The sequence below is a fragment of the Pyxicephalus adspersus genome, chromosome 12, assembly GCF_032062135.1.
Source record: "Pyxicephalus adspersus chromosome 12, UCB_Pads_2.0, whole genome shotgun sequence".
Lineage (NCBI taxonomy): Eukaryota > Metazoa > Chordata > Amphibia > Anura > Pyxicephalidae > Pyxicephalus > Pyxicephalus adspersus.
This window is the reverse complement of record NC_092869.1, coordinates 5,508,732-5,527,940: the sequence shown is the minus strand read 5'-3', so window position 1 is coordinate 5,527,940 and position 19,209 is coordinate 5,508,732. Positions and strand designations below refer to the sequence as shown.

Genomic DNA, 19,209 nt, shown 5'->3' with positions numbered 1-19,209 from the left:
GTGGCGCTGTGTTGCCATTCATTTCCAATGGCACCCAATGCATGTGCTATGCAGCAGGTCTAGATTTCTAAGAACTAAATGACCGGGCAGCCCTGACGCACTGCACGTTATCATGTGAAATGTGGTACAGTCATCAGATCTATATCCTAACGTGTGATTCCTATTTATTTATTGTGCTGTAAAACATAGGTTCTTTAGTCTAATACACAGATAATCAGATGAATATTGTAACTTTGTCTTGTAATAATCATATTATTCACATTACATGTATATAAGGAGATCTGTATCTGTACAATATCCTAACACATAGATATGATGAGATCCCTCACTAATATAATATCCTAATACAAAGATGAAGAGAACATTGAATCTCACACCTCCTGATACACAGATCAATATCCTACACCACACTGATTCCATACATTGTAATATTCATCAGATTCATTTATGTTTCACCCCCTTCTAACACAAAGATAAGAAAAGATCCAAGTCCGATACAACAAGGGTAATAAGATCTGTGAATCTCACACCTCTTCCTAATACACAGATAAGGAGAAGATTTAATCTCACACCTCCTAATAATTAGATCAATATCCCACGCCTTATAAAGAGATCAGATTGATAGTTCTTATTCTATTCATAGATTTAGATATAAAAATAATATTTAATCTCTTTGCATTGCATTTTAGAACTACAATCCCCCCACAATTCACATGTATGAAGAGATCCATCATATGATCCTAATACACATATCAGGGTTTCCCTCTCTTTGTTCTAATACAGTATAAAATCCAGAGCTGGTGTCTTTGAGTAAAAAAGTTACAATATTGGTGTTGTCCCTCCAGAGTTTTGTATTGTCAATATATAATATAGATCGTTGCTGTAGGTGATGTCTTCCTTTTTGGCCAAATTGTTGCAATTTTCATGTCCTTAGATTGATAAAGCATTGAAGCCAGTAAGTCAGTATGACATTCAACCATGATGAGTTTTATTTGACTTTATATCTTTTTATCTATGATTTTTTTATTTATGAAAATGTTATGCTTTGCTGTAACATACGGGTTTCCATGATAGCTGGTATCCAACCCATAGCAGGTCGGAGCAATCTTCAGGAAATTCTTTTTCTGTAGTGTGCATAAGGATTTAGTTAGCCTTGCAGTGCGGGGTTCAGTGACCACCTTGGGCTTCTATATGTTTGTGAGGGTTTCCTCTAATAATAAATGTACACCATTCTAGAAAATCAAAGTCTTAGCTTAGCCTTGGTATGTGTGTCTGTTAGGGAGAGAAAAGCATTAGATTGCAAGCTCCTTTGACAAAAGCTGATTTACACCACAAGCCTCCCCAGCCCCTTTTAGCCGGGTGCACCACCCGGCACTTTTCAGTACCCACCCGCCTGTTTTTGGGTGCTTACTGAAGAGTTGGGTCACAATGCTGGGGCTGCCACCCGTCTACTATTTCTTCCCACCCAGCTTAAAAAAAAATCTGGGTTGAACGTTGACCACAAGGAGCCTTCCAAAGAATTGAGTTTTGGAAGGTCCTCTTGTTGCAACAGCATACAAAGCCCTTGTAGAGAATTGTCCAGCCATGTAGTCATAGTTTGGTGAAGGCTCCTTTCTGTTCCGGAATGACTGTACCCCTAGAAACAAAGCCAGCTCCATTATGGGGTGACCACGTTGGTGGTGAGGAGGGTCCTGCACAGAGCCCTGACCTCATCCTTACTGAACGCTTTTGGGATAAGTTATAGCCCTGATTGTGAGCAAGGTCTTCTCCAACATCAGTACCTAACCTCACAAATAGGCACAAAGTCCCCAGCCATCCTCTAAAATCTCATAGAAAGCCTTCCCAGATGTTACATCTGCAAAGATGGACCAACTTCATATTAATGGCCATGGTTTTGGAAGGGGATGTCCATCAAACGCATGTAGATGTGATGGCCAGGTGTCCACGTAGATTTATCCATGTAATCTGTGTGGTTTGTAAGGTGTCACGGTATTTTTTGGTGGTAGCAAAAGTAACATAAATATATCTGGACAATATTAGTGTTTCCTTTTTGTTGTCCAATCCATCCGATATCAATGGGATGGGGGACACCTGGTAAGAAATCTTGCCAGAGATAGCCATAGATTTTGGTGGTGTAAAATATGATTCAGCAATTTGCACTGGTCTCTTTGTTAACCAGGGCTGGTTGTAATGGGTCACCATCTTTCTTTAGGATTCTGGAGAACGCCCATCCAATCATGCTGCAGGAACTTCTTATAACGGGCAAAATTACATTAGTTTGGTGAGGTTGTCCAATTTGCCTAATCACTAATCCCCCAATCATTCCCTGGCCAAGAGGGTCTACAGCTATGAGAATTCCATATCAATCAAATACCGATCATTAAACCCAGTCTTAGGATTTCCAAAACTGGAAAAACCACTGGGGACCTTAAATGGTCAACCACCCAAAATTCTTTTACTCATTTTTTAAATCAGAAGACCTGCCGCGCCCATCATAAGATGTTCCGTGCATTCTCCATAGATCATTTAGCAAGTGTTGGTGCACACAAAGGTGGACTGGGACACACACAACTCCAAGGTGGATGGATTTGGGGTTTTTGGCATCTCGGATTGCAAGCCCTGTAGGAAATTAGTGGCTGACTTGGCCCACCAAGCTTTACTGATACTTAAAATGTTATTTTCCGATCCTTTGAAATTTTCCGTTCCCTGATGTTCTTCCAAACTTGGAAGCTTGGTAGAACCCAGAAGCACAAATATGGTGCATGAAGAGTTGTTGCTGAGATCCAGCTTGAGGCTGTAGAATGATTGTCCCCAAATATACAAACTTCACACCTCCATTGTGATGTAAAGGAGCCTCACACTTGTTCCTGGAGAGAAGTTCCAATGTTGTGTCTATTAAATTGCTAATGAGTTACATTGTCAGCGGATTCCTTCCAGATAACATGTCCACCCTTCCCACCATGGGGGAAATTCAGATATGCAAGTGGGCTGTACAAATTAAAAAAAGATTGCATTAACTGCATTATGGTTGCATGGGGATGACTTGTGGAAAGCTTTTGTGGGCAAAGTGCCCCGGGGGCAACTGCAGAGATATAGTGGGAGGGGTATGAACCTTATTCAACACTGAAACCCCCACATTGGGCATCACTGGTGTACACTACAACTTGGAGACAGTATGGAGGCTTTTCTTACTTCATACATCCTATGTTATGTCCACCTGAACAGACAAATGGCCCGTGGGGGTCCGGGGTCCTTGCACAGCAGCACATTTGCACCTTCCTATATCTGCCCCTAGTTCTAGTAGGCAGAAGCTATTGTTCTCCAATTTGGATCCACCAGGCACCCACCTGCAGCCAAACTCCTCTGCTGAGTCAGGAATAATGTCCTCCATTCAGCAAAGCTCATTTTCCCTACTGATCAGTGAGCTGCAGTTCTGACCGAGTACGCGGTGTTGGATCTCTGCAGAGAGACCACTGCTTCCATACAGAGAGCAGGGTTCCTCTTGACCCTTTCTTAAACTTGAGTTTTCATGTAAAAATTTCAACTCTCATAAAATGAAGATTTATTACGACTCGCACGGTGCAGCTGGAGATCTGGGTCAGCCGGTTCTGTTTTCCTCGCTGCCATAAGCGCTGCTGATGTGCCCCGGTGAACGCGATGAATAAAATATCAGTGAGGCATTTAATATTGAAATCTACACTTCCTTCCCACGAGTCCTCAGCAGAATATTTCTATCAGTGACCCCCCCAAGGACGCCCCCTCCCGTGTCTATCACATTACACATATGGCGATTCTATATCATTGTTCCGGTGATAATTCTTTCACACCGGGGGCCGTAGTGTGGCCATGTTGTGCGGCTCCGGTCACCAGGCTGTGTTTCTGTACATCAGCTCCCCATTTCCCTAGAAAAAGCCAACACCGTTTTTCTGCCAGCAATGTTTCCGCAAACGCCGTCGTTTTTGATTTATAGCGATATGAAGTCATGTAACCCTAGCTGGATGTATTTATTACGGCCGGGATCGCTTTCACCGCTGGCACCCAGCTGTCATTTTTATATCTTTAATTCCTGGCTCTTCTATTGAGAATCTATAAAAAATAAATTTGAGTCACTGTAAGATCTCTCTTTATGTTGTCTGAGAAAATCAGCCAATCAGGCGCAAGTTTAAGGTGGACCTTTGAATCACAGGTTTTTTTTTCCCTCCTAAAGGACGAGCCATATCTATTAAGGCATCATCCCGAGTTAGCATCAACTTCATGGGCAGAGATGGTCATGTGACCTCCTGGTTCCTGTTTGATTCACAGATGATCATCCCCTATGTCCCCTATGATGTCATCTCTTGGCTGAGTCCCCTGATTGGTTGGAGTTGTATTAATAAGGTGGAGCTTTTTTGAATTTTTTCCCAAACTTTTTATTGGGCACATACAGTCACATGATTTAGACACTTCTCCCACTTTGCAAATGGCCACTTGATCATGTGATTTTTTTTGGGGGAGGGGGAAATCAAAAGCTGGTATAAGCTCGAGTCATAAGTAGGTTGGGAATGCTCTCCACCAGGTTGTGATCCCAGAACCTTTAGTTGTGGTCAGGTAGGGAAGTCCCAGGATCAGCATGACAGCCAGAGACGCAGTATTGTAAATCTGAACTGGAGACAAGATGACCTGTAGCTCGGCACGCTGATAGGAGGTGAGAGCAGAATGACAGAGGGATGAACTGCTTATCCCTTAGCCTCCAATCACAAGCTGGGGGAGGGACAAGATCTGTAAATCAGAAAAGTCAGGTCTCCTCTGGTGTGCTGTGTAACAAAGCTGTGTAAGAAAGCTCCCAGTTGTCTTACATTTGTGTATTTACCCGTTTGCACGGAGTTCAGCTTTAACCAATTCCTTTGCGTCCTGCAGAGTATGACGGGGTTAACGCGCCCCCCACCCCTGTGGCGCTTCCTGGAGGCCACACAGAACAGGTGCAGAGCACACATCGCACTTCCCAGTGCCCGGACAGGCCGAGCGCTGGCAGAGTGTTGGCCCCGGCCCAGCGGTGAGCTGCCAGCTGGAGACAGAGAGGCCATTTGAGTTACGGCTTTGACGCGCATTCCCCGCTGAGAGGAAAAATAGGGATTTTTAAACGCCAGGCCGCCTAGAAATGAATGGGATTTAATTGTTCCGCGCAAGACGATGCATGAAAAGTGACAACGCAGAGGTCCCGCGTGTCCCATCACCCCTGCTGGAAAATATAACAGCTCATTGGACAAAGGGGAACAGCCGCCCCCTTTAATTAAGTTCCCCTTTTTATTACTCCGGGGGGTAAATGGTAGGAATTGGGGGGGGGGGGGTGTCCTATGAACCAACTTGATGCCTTTTCCAGAAGTCTTATAATATATACACTGCTTCACGTCACAGCCAAGTATTCGTAATATTATTTGAAACAATATTTGAAAAGGGTATTTTAGAAAATCAAAAGTGTACTTGCACTAAAGGCACGCTATAATGACACACAGGGCCTGGTTTATTAAATCTTTCCAAGGCTGGAGAGGATATACTTTCATCAGTGAAGCTGGGTGATCCAGCAAACCTTCAAAGTCATTTGCTATTTGCTAGCAAATGTTTTAAATCCTGGACCAGATCCATTCCAGGTTTGCTGGATCACCCAGCTTCACTGATGAAAGTGTATCCTCTCCAGCCTTGGCCCACTGTGTCACTTTAGCATTTTTTATGCTCATGTCATAGAATTAAAAACATGGGGATCACTTTAGCATGCCTTGAGTGCCTTCAAAAATAAAACACGGGGAGAACCCTAATGGTGTCTCCAAGGGGGCTCACGTCTACCTGCTGGAACTTGCAGCTGCTGCTGAAAACGGCAATGATTTCTTTTTTTTCCGTGTAATTTTAGCTTGCCGTACATTGGCCAAGTTTTTTTAATATGTAGAAGATTATTACAGAAAATCCTTTGATACGGCTGCCAGTTCCAGCGCTGTCTCTGGTTTCTGTCTCCTGCAGGCTGCTCCGTCTAGCTCACCTTTTCTGGCGGCTGTCCATGCCGTGCCGATGCCAGTGACCCCCTCCTTCCTTTTCCCAGTTTCCTCACCTTATCAGAATGGAGCCATTAAAAATATGTTTGCAGGTGAGATGGTATTTTTGATTTAGGCCATTAGGATCAATGCTTTTCAGGAAACAGCAAATTCAGCAGGCTTTTCACAATGCTTCAGAATGGGGTGTATATATCCTCCTACTTTGTGTAGTGCAGACCCTTTTTTTCTGGAAATATATAAAACTATCAGAGGTGTGGATACATTTAAAAAACTGAAGGTTGGGGTGGTAGCCTTGACTGTTTATTAATAATTAGGTGACACCATATTCCCACACTTATAGCTCTTGTGTCACCTTATCATGTGCCCAGCTGATGGGAATATATTATTAGCACACCGCCGATATTTCCAGAGTCATTGGTAAGATTTATTTATACCCGAGGCAGATAGATCTAAATCAGCAATTTTCTTCCCGGGCTCCATGGAACCTCAAAGTTCTTTTAGAAGTTGCTGGGGGTTCCTCAAACTGTATCTGATACCTGCATAGTTCTGGGGCCACCATCATAGGGGGCGTTCTTACCATTGGGCATTAATTTAAGAGGCTTTTTTCCCCATTAATTACCATTAAATTGGTTTTAGTAACGATTTCCCAAGACCTGAACGTTGTTTCAGGGGTATTTCGAAAATTCTGCAGGACTTTGCCAAGATCTCAAACTTTGCCTCGTGTGGCGCTGCTTGGAACTGCGCCCACCCCTACAGGTCAGCACGATGTCCACAAGCCAACATGTGGCCCCTCTGGTCATAATAATAATTATTATTACATTAAATACATTACATTAAAAAGTACATTAAATAGGGGTTGCAAATGACAGACAGATACAGACAGTGACACAGAAGAAAGGGAGAACCCTGCCCCGAAGAGCTTACAATCTAGGAGGTGGGGGAATTAAATAATTGTACATCTATATACTCTGTGAGAAGTAGTGCCATGGGGGGAGCCATTCAATCACTAAAGTTTTTTCCATCCTTCCCATTTGTAAATAGTTATCCTAAAGACAGGTCCTCTTTTATTGGAAGTTTATGTTGCCCAGTCAATTAAAGATCTGTGTTCCTGACCTTTCCTGTACCCTCCCCAGTCATTTTATTATCTCTCATCCCCCTCTATTTAACCCCTATACACTTGAATGAGGCATCCAACATCAAACAATATGGCCCCCCCCCCCCCACTTCCATTTTTCGCTTACCTAATCTCAGGCCTGGGCTCCAATTGACAAGGCAGAAAACAGCCCTTGAAGTTTTACAGCTTCCTCTATTGTCACCAAGAGCTTTATTGCTTTATGGTTTATCACTTCAGTGTAAAATCTTCTCTGGAAAGATCAAAGCTCGGTACTGACTGGGATATGCAAAGAGAGAAAGTCTTGATAGCCTTCTGATTTTAGGTCCCTGTCAAGATGATAGCCCTTTGAAGTGTTCTTGTTAGGTCTGAAATAAAACAGAACATTGAAAAATCCAGGGCCAGCCATTGAGGAACATTTTGTATTGTAGGTCTCTCCGGTAATCTTGCCTGATAATTCCCGGCCACCCATTCTTCTAAAGGAGTAGGGGGGGGGGGGGGGGTTGATTCAGACATTTATGGCCAGTTTCTATTGTACCTTCAAAGAGCTCCTCATTATTAATTGTCAGGTGTTTCATTATAAATGCTCATGTTTGTTTGTAGGTTGAAGCTGTTGGCTTGACCTTTATGGTGAGGTATCTTCCTATGGTAGCCCTATTGACATGTGGTGTTCTTAAGTGTAAAATCTTTGTCTTTTCTCAGCCTCCAAAAAGGCAGAAGCACTCCAATTTATGTGCCTATTGGAAAGGATGACCAGATTCCTATGCTCATCCTATTGAGTTCTGTTCTTCTGAAGGTCAAGACTTTCTTTTCAATATGTGCAATCTTCTCCTTGCCTATTTGTAGGCTCAGACAAAGAGAAGATCCCACATGTTCTTCAGGAGAACATTATTCAATAGGATGACCATAGGAACATGACTGCCCAAGACAGTCAAGTCTAGTTTATCTTGGAGAACATGTGAATTTTTCTCCTTGCCTATTTGAAGGCTCAGACAAGCAGAAGACCCCACATGGTCTTCAGAAGAACATTGTTCAATAGGATGAGTATAGTAAGATGTCCCCGCAAGAATGTCAAGTTTCCAGTTTCTTCTGGACAACATGTTCAATCTTATACTTGTATTTTTGAAGGCTAAGTCAAGGAGAAGAACCCACATGGTCTTCAGAACATTGTTCAAAAGGGCGGCCATGGGAAAATGCCTCACTAAGAAGGTCAAGCCTTTAGTTTCTTCTGGGGAACATGTGTAGTCTTCTCTTTGCTTCAGACCACAAAATAGGCATGGGCATATATAATGAATATAGGGTGACCATAGGGTGACTCCCAAAGAAAGTCAAGTCTACAGTTTCTTCTGGAGAACATGTGCAATCTTCTCTTTGCCTATTTGAAGGAGACAGGGAGAAGATCCCACATGGCCTTTTGAAGTACTCAGTTCAATAGGATGACCATAGGAAGATGTCTCACCAAAAAGGTCAAGTCTACAGTTTCTTCTAGAGAACATGTGCAATCTTTTCCATGCCTATTTGAAGGCTGAGACAGAGAGAAGGTCCCACATGGTCTTCAGAAGGACACAATTCTATAAGATGACCATAGGAAGATGACTTAACAAGAAGGGCAACTCTTTAGTTTCCTCTAGTTGTTCTGGTATGTATAATATTCTTTTTAATTTGGCCTACGAAACTGGGGGAAAGCATATATATCAAAACATCGGTACAAAAAATAATGGGGAGCTGTTTGAAAATAAACTATCAACTGTCCATAAATGCCTGATTGAGCACCCCACCCGAGACAAAGGTGGCCTGCAATTGTCAGGCAAGGTAAAGGGCTTACAAACGTATTTGTATGCACTCTAAATTGTTCTGCTTAAATCGAGAGATGGCAGATTTGTCACAGCTTTCTGGGGAAGAACAAACAGACCATGATTCAAAATGCTAATATCTGGGCCACCATACTGCCCCAATTTTCTTGGACTGTTGCATGGTGGAAGGCCAACTTCATTTTGATGGCTCCCTCACTACTTGGCCTGCTAGAGGTCAGCTCATGAATTGACCCATTAGGTCCACTTTTCTGAAAGATATTTTTTTGGAAGAGTTCCATCTGGACAACAAGGGCTCTAGGTTCCTATGCCTCCTGAGGAACTTAGTTCATTCCGATCCCAGGTCATATTCTGCCGTAGGCCCCAGAAACGAGAGGGACAAGGGTTACAGCAGGCCACAGGTGACAGGAGCCGATTTTCATTTTGGTGCTGTATAAATGCAGGGAGGGACATGTATGGAATGTTTGCCAGCGTTGCTTCATGTGCCAGCCAAACCCGGGAGCAAACAAGGGCTCTCATTCTCTATTCATTCATCATAAACAAGATAGGTTTTATGGGAGAAAATGACAGCTCTCTCCTTTTTTTTTATTTTGGATCATGCTCGTCTCTTACCGACGTGACCTCCTTTTCTGTCCCCCAGAAATCATATGTCTGCTGTAACCTCGTGCCTCCTAGGAGGGTAGAGACCTCACAAGATATACCAGTTGTCCCATTGTAGGCCGTGCTAATCACATCTCCTCGGGCAGCTTGTTTGGCTCGCTGTACATAGCACTGTACAATTCCTTCATTGTTGTTCTTCCAAGAAAACCTGAACCTTAACTTCTACTATCATTTGTACTGTGCTGGCATGTTCAGTATCTGTAAGCAACCAGGCGTAAAAATTAAATACCAGTAGACGAAAGTCAAGAGACTCTTGGCCTTTTTTGATCTACCTGTCTAGCTCCATATTTTCCAGTCATCCTGTATTACCTATCACAGCAGGCTTGCAGCTTTCACCCAGGATTCATTTTAAAAGTGTGAAAACATTCATAAATTTCAACTATTTTTTTGCCCGCATGGAACAATTAACCAATTTGTTTTTCTGCACCACATCCCTTGGCCGTTCGTCATGTGCGTTTGCTCAAGGTGACACAACTATGTCAATTATTTTTGCAGAAGTATATGGAGATTTTCTTCTGCAGGGCCGAGGAATCAAGTTGTGCTGGAGGCTGACAGGAGGAATGCAGGTGAATTCAGTGCCATCATCACCTCTTACCTTGTGTCACTGTCACCTCCTCCTCCTCTTGCATGCCGTCTGAAAGTGAAAGGTTTTGGTTCACTGAAAATTCCAGAGATGGTAATAGTTATTGTGTTTTTGGCAAGGGTGGCGTCTCTTTCCTTGCCACGTCACGGCAAAGTGTCCGGATTTATAGCTGAACAGCATGGGGGGGGTGATAAGAAGTTGCCCTATGGGGCAGGAAGGTATTATCAGGCATCATAGGGTATCTGGGCATTTGTCCAGGTACAGGACAAACAGGCTTTGTTGGTGCATATGTGTGGCATATCTAGTTACATGAGGGCAGGGTTTAGGACTTTGAGGTTTGAGGCCATTCTGAAAATGTTAATGGAACACAATTCCCGTATTAAAACAAGAGGATAGACGCTTTCCCCCAGAGTCCTATTAAAATAGGAAATATTTGGGTTTGATGGAGTGTTCCTTTAATTAAGCCCATCAGTTCACACACATTATATGGAGGTTACCAGGAAGAGCCGCAGTCTAATTGTGGGCAGCTGTAGGGAGGTCACAGGAATGCATCTGTCATGGTTGATGGTGTAGGATTCCCTCAGAGTGATGATGGAAAAGAAGATGACAAATGGGAATGGAACTCGCTGTCTGAGGAACAGCATCTGTGTTCCGACTCCACCGTCAAACGACTGGTCAGATGACATTTCGTGACCCCGAAGCCTGACCACAATCATCATCCACACTGCAACTGCAACTTAGGCCCACTGCAACCGTACATGTCACTTTGTATATCAAATTTATATGAATTGTCTCAAAATGTATTTATATTTAATCAAAAAATCCCTTCTTCCTCCCTTCTCAAAGCTCTTGACAATTTTTTGATTTTTTTATATTTATTTTTGATTGTTTTCAGCACCCTCTTCCATCCTCCATTCAATTCCACCTAGAAGATGGAGAGATGTGATCTGCCCTCCCATTACCTCCAATGATACTTACAACCCATATCCGAGATTGTACAGTCAATATGTCATAAAATTATTATTATTTTGTATTTCTATAGGGTCGACATATTACCAGTGCTTTACAGAGTCCATAGTCACGTCAGTAACTGTCCTTTAAAGGACACACAATCTGATGTCCTCACCATATGAGACTATATTAGTCTAAGGCCAATTAATTTTGAGAGGAAGCCATGTCAGATATCAAATATTCAACATTAGATGTTGGAGAAAACCCATTTGAAATCATTGTAGATAATGCCCTGGCCAAAAATCAAACCTGGGACCTTAGTCCTGCAAGATAAGAGTGATACTCACAAAGCCACCATTAGACCTGCATTATTTGGGCCAGCTCCCGAAGATGTAAGTGAGAAACATGGTGGGGTGGGATTTGCAGCAGTAGAGCAGCAGGTGAAAAGAAGACAACACAGATTAGATGACCTGGTAAGTATGTTGGATGAAACAAGGTACATAGTAACAGGCATAAAGGAATAATGTAAATGGGGAGGTGAAAGGTCTACTTTAATTATCCAGTTTGGAAGCCAGTTTAGAAGAAAGACGATTCATCAACCAGTACTCCCAAAAATATTAGAATTTGTACCCTTGATCTTGTGTGATATAATGATGATAAAATGTTTGATGGTGATCAGTTATAACCTAAAAAGTAAAGGGGAATTCCAAAATACTGAGTTGCCAGAACAGTGAAACCTTTCTATGGGGGCACTTCTTTTGGTGACAACTGCCCTTTATGGAGAAAAGAAGCCTTCCCAGACTTTGAAGGGATCTCCTCACACTTTCTGTTGTGTCTTAAGATAGAAATTAATAGTTGTTGGTCATATCCAACTTTATTTTAACTCATGTTCTTTCTCTTTTGCATTTCCAGGAGTCAACGTGATGCTCAGGAAGATCGCGGTAGCTGCTGCCTCCAAACCAGCGGTGGAGATCAAGCAGGAAGACGAGACGTTCTACATTAAAACATCCACCACCGTCCGAACCACCGAAATTAACTTCAAAATAGGAGAGGAGTTTGAGGAACAGACTGTAGATGGTCGCCCATGCAAGGTAAAGATCCGCACCAAGTCTTGACAGAGAAGAAATGAAGTGTCTGGGCCACCATAGCTGGTGGTAGGGTTGTGTGTGCATGATTGACCATTTTTGTGTGTCTTTGGCTGCTCTAAGGGAGGTGCTCTTTACCTCTTAGAAATTTCTTTTTAGTGAATAGGACTGGATAGTAGGGTGTTTGCACTTGCTATGTTATCCACAACCATTTGGGATTTTGTAGCAGACAGCTTTGAGTATGAGTAGTCCATTCCTTTGGAATCCATTTGGAGTGGAAAATGTTCTGAAATACTAATCCAGAATTTCTGCAGAAGTGCTTTATAATTGTGCCACGCGGCATTTTTCCACTGACACAAGTCCAGCACACTTTTAGTTTCTTTCAGTTCTATCAGCCAGTTGGGTGTTTCCTGGTCATTGCAAAGGCTGATCAATGTGAATCCATTCAGATTCGAAAGCTTTGCATATAAAAGAAAAGTCTTGCGTTCCCAGTGTAGCATGAGCAAACAAATCCTAGCTCCTAATTGGCTGCTTTATTTACATTTATGCCTTTACTAGAAACTATGTGGCTTAGAAGAAATTGATTTTTAATCCTAGGAAGCACCTAAATTCCCCATGATGCTTTGCGCTGTGTTGAATTTACAAAAGTTGTAAAAAGAAAACCCCATTTTTTGATATTTTCCAAAAGACAACTTATTTTTATTACCGACCAGATGCAATTTAATCCTAATGCTTATTTTTGCCTGTGAATGTCGGAAGCCTACCCATAAAATAACGACTCCGGACGCTCAAACGCAGGTGTCAGAAACACAGCGCTCAGTGTTTTCAGAGTAAAGAGAGAGAAATAAAAATGACTTTTTGTTTTAGGAGCAAATGTTCCTGCCATCCCCAAGCTGCTAATTCATCTACCAAATCCTATCGTGTTTTATGGCGTTCTGGAAGATCTCATAACGTATTAAAAGACGAGTGACGAGCAAGTAAAAAAAAAATCTCATTTGGCTTCTTGGCCCAGGCTAATGACTCGAGCGCTATTTATTTAACACGTGTCGGTTTACTTAGTTAACCCTCAGCCGGGTTTTTAGCCGAGGCCTCTCTGGCGGTCTGCTAGCCTTGTGGTTTAAAGCATTACATGGGTTCCTTTTGCAGGGGATGGGAAAGTGGAAATTTCAATCTTCACGCCTTTCGTGTCCCTTCATACAGTGTGCATTTGGGGGTTTAGCTTGGGGCCTGATGGAGCATTCATCAAACACCAGCTTCAGCACTTGTACGGGATGGTTCCGGATGAAGCAATTTGTGGTTGGGTAAAATGAGGTTATGTTGAAACCTTGCCATGATGAAATTCGGCACCGACTTGAGTCTGTGTCCAATGAAATATATAAACTCAGTGAACTTAGAAGAGGTTTTTGGCTGCGAGGCTGTGTTCGGATGTCATTTGGGTCCTTCAGAAGGACGATGGTGTTTCCCTGGCAGTTATTTGATAACTGCAGGCGTTGTTCGCAATAATTGACTCTGTGGTTACTAAATACAGAGGTATCCCAAGTACTTCTCAAACACATCTAGCCATTTTTTTTCATATTGATTCAGTATCATGGCTAGAGAATTATGTTCCTACTTTTGATGAAAATACCACCAACACCAAAATTAATTTGTTACATTTTTTAGACCAAAGAGACATCATTATTGGGCCTTTGTGCTTCTCTCTAATACAGGCAGATAATGGCTGGTGGGTGGACCTTGCAAGATGGTGTATAATTTCCTGTACTCTTCTCAAGAATGTTGGATAGCTATTGGAATGATTTGTGCAAAATTCCTTTAAGTATAGCAAAATGCTATACTTGGGTGTGTGTTGGTCTAGAAGAATGAACATACCTTAAAAGGATGTATTTGCTTTTAGACCATCGTAGGTAATGCCCTCCATGTGTGAAGGAACTGAAATCCAATGATTGGAAGGGTCCGACCAGGCACCGTAGGGTTGGGAGCAAAGGATTAGATGGTGCTGATGTCCTCCAGCCTGTGAGGTTGCTTCTTCTAATACACATTGTAAAAAGCTTCCAGTTTCAATTATTCTATAGTTCCTGGATCAGTACCTAAAGGTGAATGGTCCTCCCTACTGGTATCGTTTATCAAATACACCCCTTTAGTCTGCATTTGCATGCATCATCTTTCCACTTTGCTATGCCTGTAGCAAAATAAAAAATGGTTGCCACTAGGGAATTAGGGCGCTCCAGAGAATCTCATCTCATTGAGGTCACTGATTATGTGTCAACCATGAATACGAGACCCAGAAAACGTCTGACAAAATATGATTCATCGCTTTTTAATAAAGGGCCCAGGCAGCTCATGGCACGATGCCACCTGACACAAAAGGCGGCGAAGAGCTCCCTGAAGCATGGCAAGTCTGGAACGGGTCATACACTCTGTTTCCACGACTCGAACATGACTCTGATCTCATTACCCGATATCTGACTCTTTGGCCTCATCAGACGGGGCCTGCAGGTCTTGCTTCACTGCCTCCTCTTTCGTGCTCTCTTTCACTGCCAAAAAATCTGCACAAATCATGTTTTGTTTTTTTTGTGCTGGAGGTTTTTTTTTTTAACTGATTACAGAGATAACATAGAAAAGAGAGAAAAAAAAAAATAGGCCTTTAAATGCATTAAGAGTGTAATTAAGGTTCAGGAGGGCAGCATTTTCAATGTGAAGAACATGGGGACATGACCTCAAACTAGCAGGAAAGTTCTAAACTAACCATAGAAAGTATTATCTATTAATATTTGATTCTTGGAACGGACTTCCAACAGAGGTAGTGAGTCAGTCAACTGTAGCTAAATTAGAACATGCTTGGGACAAACGTGAATCTTTATTTAAAATGGTAACAAGTTCCATCGAGCAAATTTTCCAGGTATGGAGCGACATTTGACTCTCATTTAGTTTCTTATTCTACCATAATACTGCACATAGTACCTAAAGAGGTAATCCTCTGGGACCAGTCATATGAGTAGGGGTATGGCCTTCAGTTCTGTGTAGGCTTCAAGGCATGATCAGAACTTACCTAGAACTTTAGAACTTTACTTGACTTCAACAGCTGAAAGGGACAGTGAAGGAGCAAATGGAATTTGGGTGTAAGAGGTTCACTTTAATCTCCTTAACCTAGCTAAGAGGTATTTTTGAAGCTGGCGTTCAATTGTCCCACAAATGGTCAGTTGGGGGATCAAAGGCCCCATCTTGGCTGAAGGTTATAGGATAGATTGGGAATGCACAGTGTGTTAAAGACCTAAAGTTTGGTGATATGAATGTATCAATGTGGCCTTTGTAAGACCAAACCTTCCACACTGGCTATTCAGCTTGTCAATGATTATTTGCTGACCTCGAAAAAAGACACACAACAATTATCAGAAGAGAAAGTCTTCAACACTTCCAACCACTCAAAGCCTAAGTGTTCAACCATTCTTTGTAGATATCCATAAGTGATCCATCCACCCTCAATTCCTGTCACTTCCTTCAGTCAAAACGTTGCTAACTCAGGGAGTTCTAAATGAAAAGGAATGAATGGAGGGTGTTAGATTCCTCAAAGATGTGTTTCCAGGAGGAGACTCCTGTCTCCTCTTCCTGATGGATGGCTGTTTTGGTTTGAAGTGTCCTTGTCTGTAGAGCCTGTTTGTTATTTAATGAAGTGCTTCATTTTGTTTCCTCTTTGTGTCTATTCAGAGCCTGGCCAAATGGGAAAGTGAGAACAAAATGGTGTGTGAGCAAAGACTTCTGAAAGGAGAAGGACCCAAGACTTCCTGGTCAAGAGAGCTGACCAACGATGGGGAACTTATCCTGGTAAGAAAACCTATGTCAAGAAAAAATAAATCTCCAAATCTGACTTGAGAACTTATAAAGAACATATAGACTATGGAAATGAATAATGAAAATGTGCACAGACTAAAGAAACCAAACAGAATTTCTATTTAAAGAGAAACTAGGAAAAAAAAAAACTGAAAATTACTGTACCTCTTGCCCGATTTGTCCACCCTTGCTCGGTGGACTTACCCACTCTTGTCACCAGGATAGAAAGTGGTTGAAAAACCCAAGAACCTGAAATACGCACCAGCTGACCATTGGAGGTGCTTTTCTTGGCTTTAAAGCAAACAGAATAAATGGTATATATAACCAATAACTTCATTCTTATCTTTTTTCAGATCATGATAGCCGATGACGTTGTCTGCAAACGAATCTACGTGAGAGAATAAACTCTAGAAGCTTCACAAAGAAACTGAGATATTTGGCCTTGTACAGCCCATCTTTTGAAACTTCAAAACCACTTCTTCTAAAGCAAAGATTATCTTGTTTACAGCAAGTCCATGCTCATCCTAAAATGGCCAAATCCCTTGGCTGGTGTTTTTTGGAAGATGGAGGAGATGACCACTTTGATGATATTGCTTCAAAGTCTTTGTTCATTTGAAGTTGATTCCCAAAATTGAGCAATCTTGTACCGAAAAAGAGGGGCCAGTATTTGGAGTTATAGGATGAACTATACAACTAGTATTTTTTAGAATGCGTTAAGTGTTAATCACTACCCTTGCTCACAAATCTTACAAACCGTCCCAATTTAGGTAAGATTGGTTTTTGGCCCCCTGAACAAAACTGAGAATGCCTTTGCCAGATATGGAAAAGTTTGGCAGAGCTTAACATAGTCAGGGGTGGGATTAAATTATGGCTAGGTCATGAATAATCAGTTTTGGGAGGTGAGTTGCCAAGGTTGACCGATTTTTGGATATTAATGGGCACATGACTTGTTACAACAAGAAGTCAGTTACTTGTATTTCACTTTTCCAAATTTTAGGCAAATTTATGTATAAATTACATACAACCAAAGCACTCGTCATGTATAAAGCACTCAGAATGGGGGTGCTCAATGGGAAATGAATGTGTTTGGTGAACCATTTTAAATGTGAAGTTCTAGAAAGTTTTATTTGGCCATTTTGAATGTACGGCCATTTTGTTTTTATGGACCATTTTAAGATGAGCAGTCACAAGAAAAGCAGTACGTTGATAGTTGAATAGAAAGATAATGAAGGCAGTTTAGAAGGCATACAAAAGTAAATGTGCTTAAGACTTGATTAATTAGTGGTCATACTAATCACCGGAAAAGGCATTTGGTTTGAGAAAAAAATTGGTCTTCAAAGTAGCATTTTTGAAGATTGCCTTTGGTCTTGTGCTATTTTTTTTTTTTTAATTTGTCTTGAGAATTTTCTAGAAGACCCACAGGCACATAATTAAGATTGTATCTCTAGAGAATTTTCCATATGTATGTTTTGTGATGAAGCTTCATAACACCGCATATTGGCCTGTGATGTAAAAAAATATTCCAAATCAGGATTCACTGCCACCTGAGATAAGGCAAACCCCAAACTCATTCAAGTGTCTGAACCAAAATGGAGCGAAGAATTTGTGTAGAAATTTAACTAAAGCTTTTTTGGTTTAGATGGTGTGGGGAAGACTTAAAACATTTTGTGGAGGTTTACCAAACTTCATGTCCAAGGCCAACTCATTAGTCAAGACATGATAGAAAGGGAACTCTCCAGAATGGAGAAGAAACCTTTAAAACCTTCATTATATGTCCTTCTCTGCATATAATTCTTTTAGTCCCGATTCTTAATCTATCACATTCTGGTAGTGGAGCCTTGATGAAGGAGGACCTCTGGACTACCGAAACGCGGTAGCTGATTTTACTAAATAACCACTTAATAGATGTTATTTTGGATACCTCCATGATACTCTCAACTCTTACTCTTCCCACGCAATTGAAGCCTTAAAAAAAGTTAGATTTCTACTTTTAAGTGAGTCAGTACATTGGCCACTTAGTAGCCCCTGCTTTTTTGGTGCTTCTACTTACCTTAAATATTCCTCCATGCTGTCCTAAAATATCAAGTAGTTCCTGGTATGGAAGGACCAAGAGTCCTTCTACGCTTCCTTCATCAATGTAGCCTTTGGCTCCTCAGAGGCCAATCTCAAGGCTTAAAGCCAATCGCAAGGCCCAAACATGGGGGCAAGGAGCTCTGTGTAACTAAGTCAAGGCCATCTTGGAGTTTCCACAGAACTAAATACTTTGTCTTCATTCTCACTTTCCTAGCCACCCTTGAAAGGAAAAAAAAATGATAATCTCAACTAAAGTAAAACTATACACAAATAAGGGCCCTTCATTTTCTTCATTTTTTATTAGACCAGCTTCAAGCATTTTATACATTTTTCTATGGAAACGTATAGCAAAAGAATGTAGTACTGCTAGCTAAAAATGCTTTCTGTCCTGAGGTAGAAATGTCTCACGTCGCTCTCATTTTTCTAGGGGATGCGTCCTTCTGTATTTATTTGTCAATATGTTTGTTTTTTTTAATAAAGAGAACAAATGTCAAAATATGTTTTTTGGTTTCAATAGTATTATGTGAGAATTGGAAATAATTTATGGGGGGGAGGGTAATGGAATGTCTTGGTAAAAACTGCTAATAATTCTCGTTGTGTTATGTTAGCTTGTTTGGGCATTTCATTATCAAGAATTCCTCTAGACCGGTGTCTCTCAACCAGGGTTATGTGGATCCCTAAGGTTCCTCCAAAGGTGATTGGGGGTTTGCTTGAGCAATGAACAATTTGTGCCCCTGGGCGCAATTACTTGGCACCATCTGGCTATCTGTGAGGATGACATTTTTCCCAATGACCACCACACTAATATACTGGAAATCAAATTAATTATACCCCCTAGGACCTGAAAGTTATTTTTAAGGGTACCCCCACTTTAAAAAGGTTGAGAAAGGCTGCTATGGAAAGAGGTAAAAACCTGTAGCCAGGGGCGTCTGCAATTAAAGGGGCACTCATAAGGGTCATTTCATCATAGTTGGACAGAGGTGGCCACTGGCTCTTTTTCACATCTTGGACACACCTTGATATAAATTCCCAACCCTGTTTCTGTTCATTTTTAAGGTTTTGGTGTTGGGGAAAAACAGTGCCG

The 19,209-nt window shown here is 41.6% G+C and overlaps 1 protein-coding gene across 1 annotated transcript in view; it reads left to right on the top strand.

Annotated features, from left to right (window-relative positions):
• Positions 1-18,623, top strand: part of CRABP2 (cellular retinoic acid binding protein 2) — a 19,323-nt gene extending 700 nt beyond the window's left edge. The window contains exons 2-4 of the mRNA XM_072428319.1: positions 12,052-12,230; positions 15,930-16,046; positions 16,406-18,623. Coding sequence (XP_072284420.1) covers positions 12,052-12,230; positions 15,930-16,046; positions 16,406-16,456 — 347 coding nt within the window. The 3' untranslated portion in view covers positions 16,457-18,623. The remainder of the gene's footprint in view (positions 1-12,051; positions 12,231-15,929; positions 16,047-16,405) is intronic.
• The last annotated feature ends 586 nt before the right edge of the window (positions 18,624-19,209 follow it).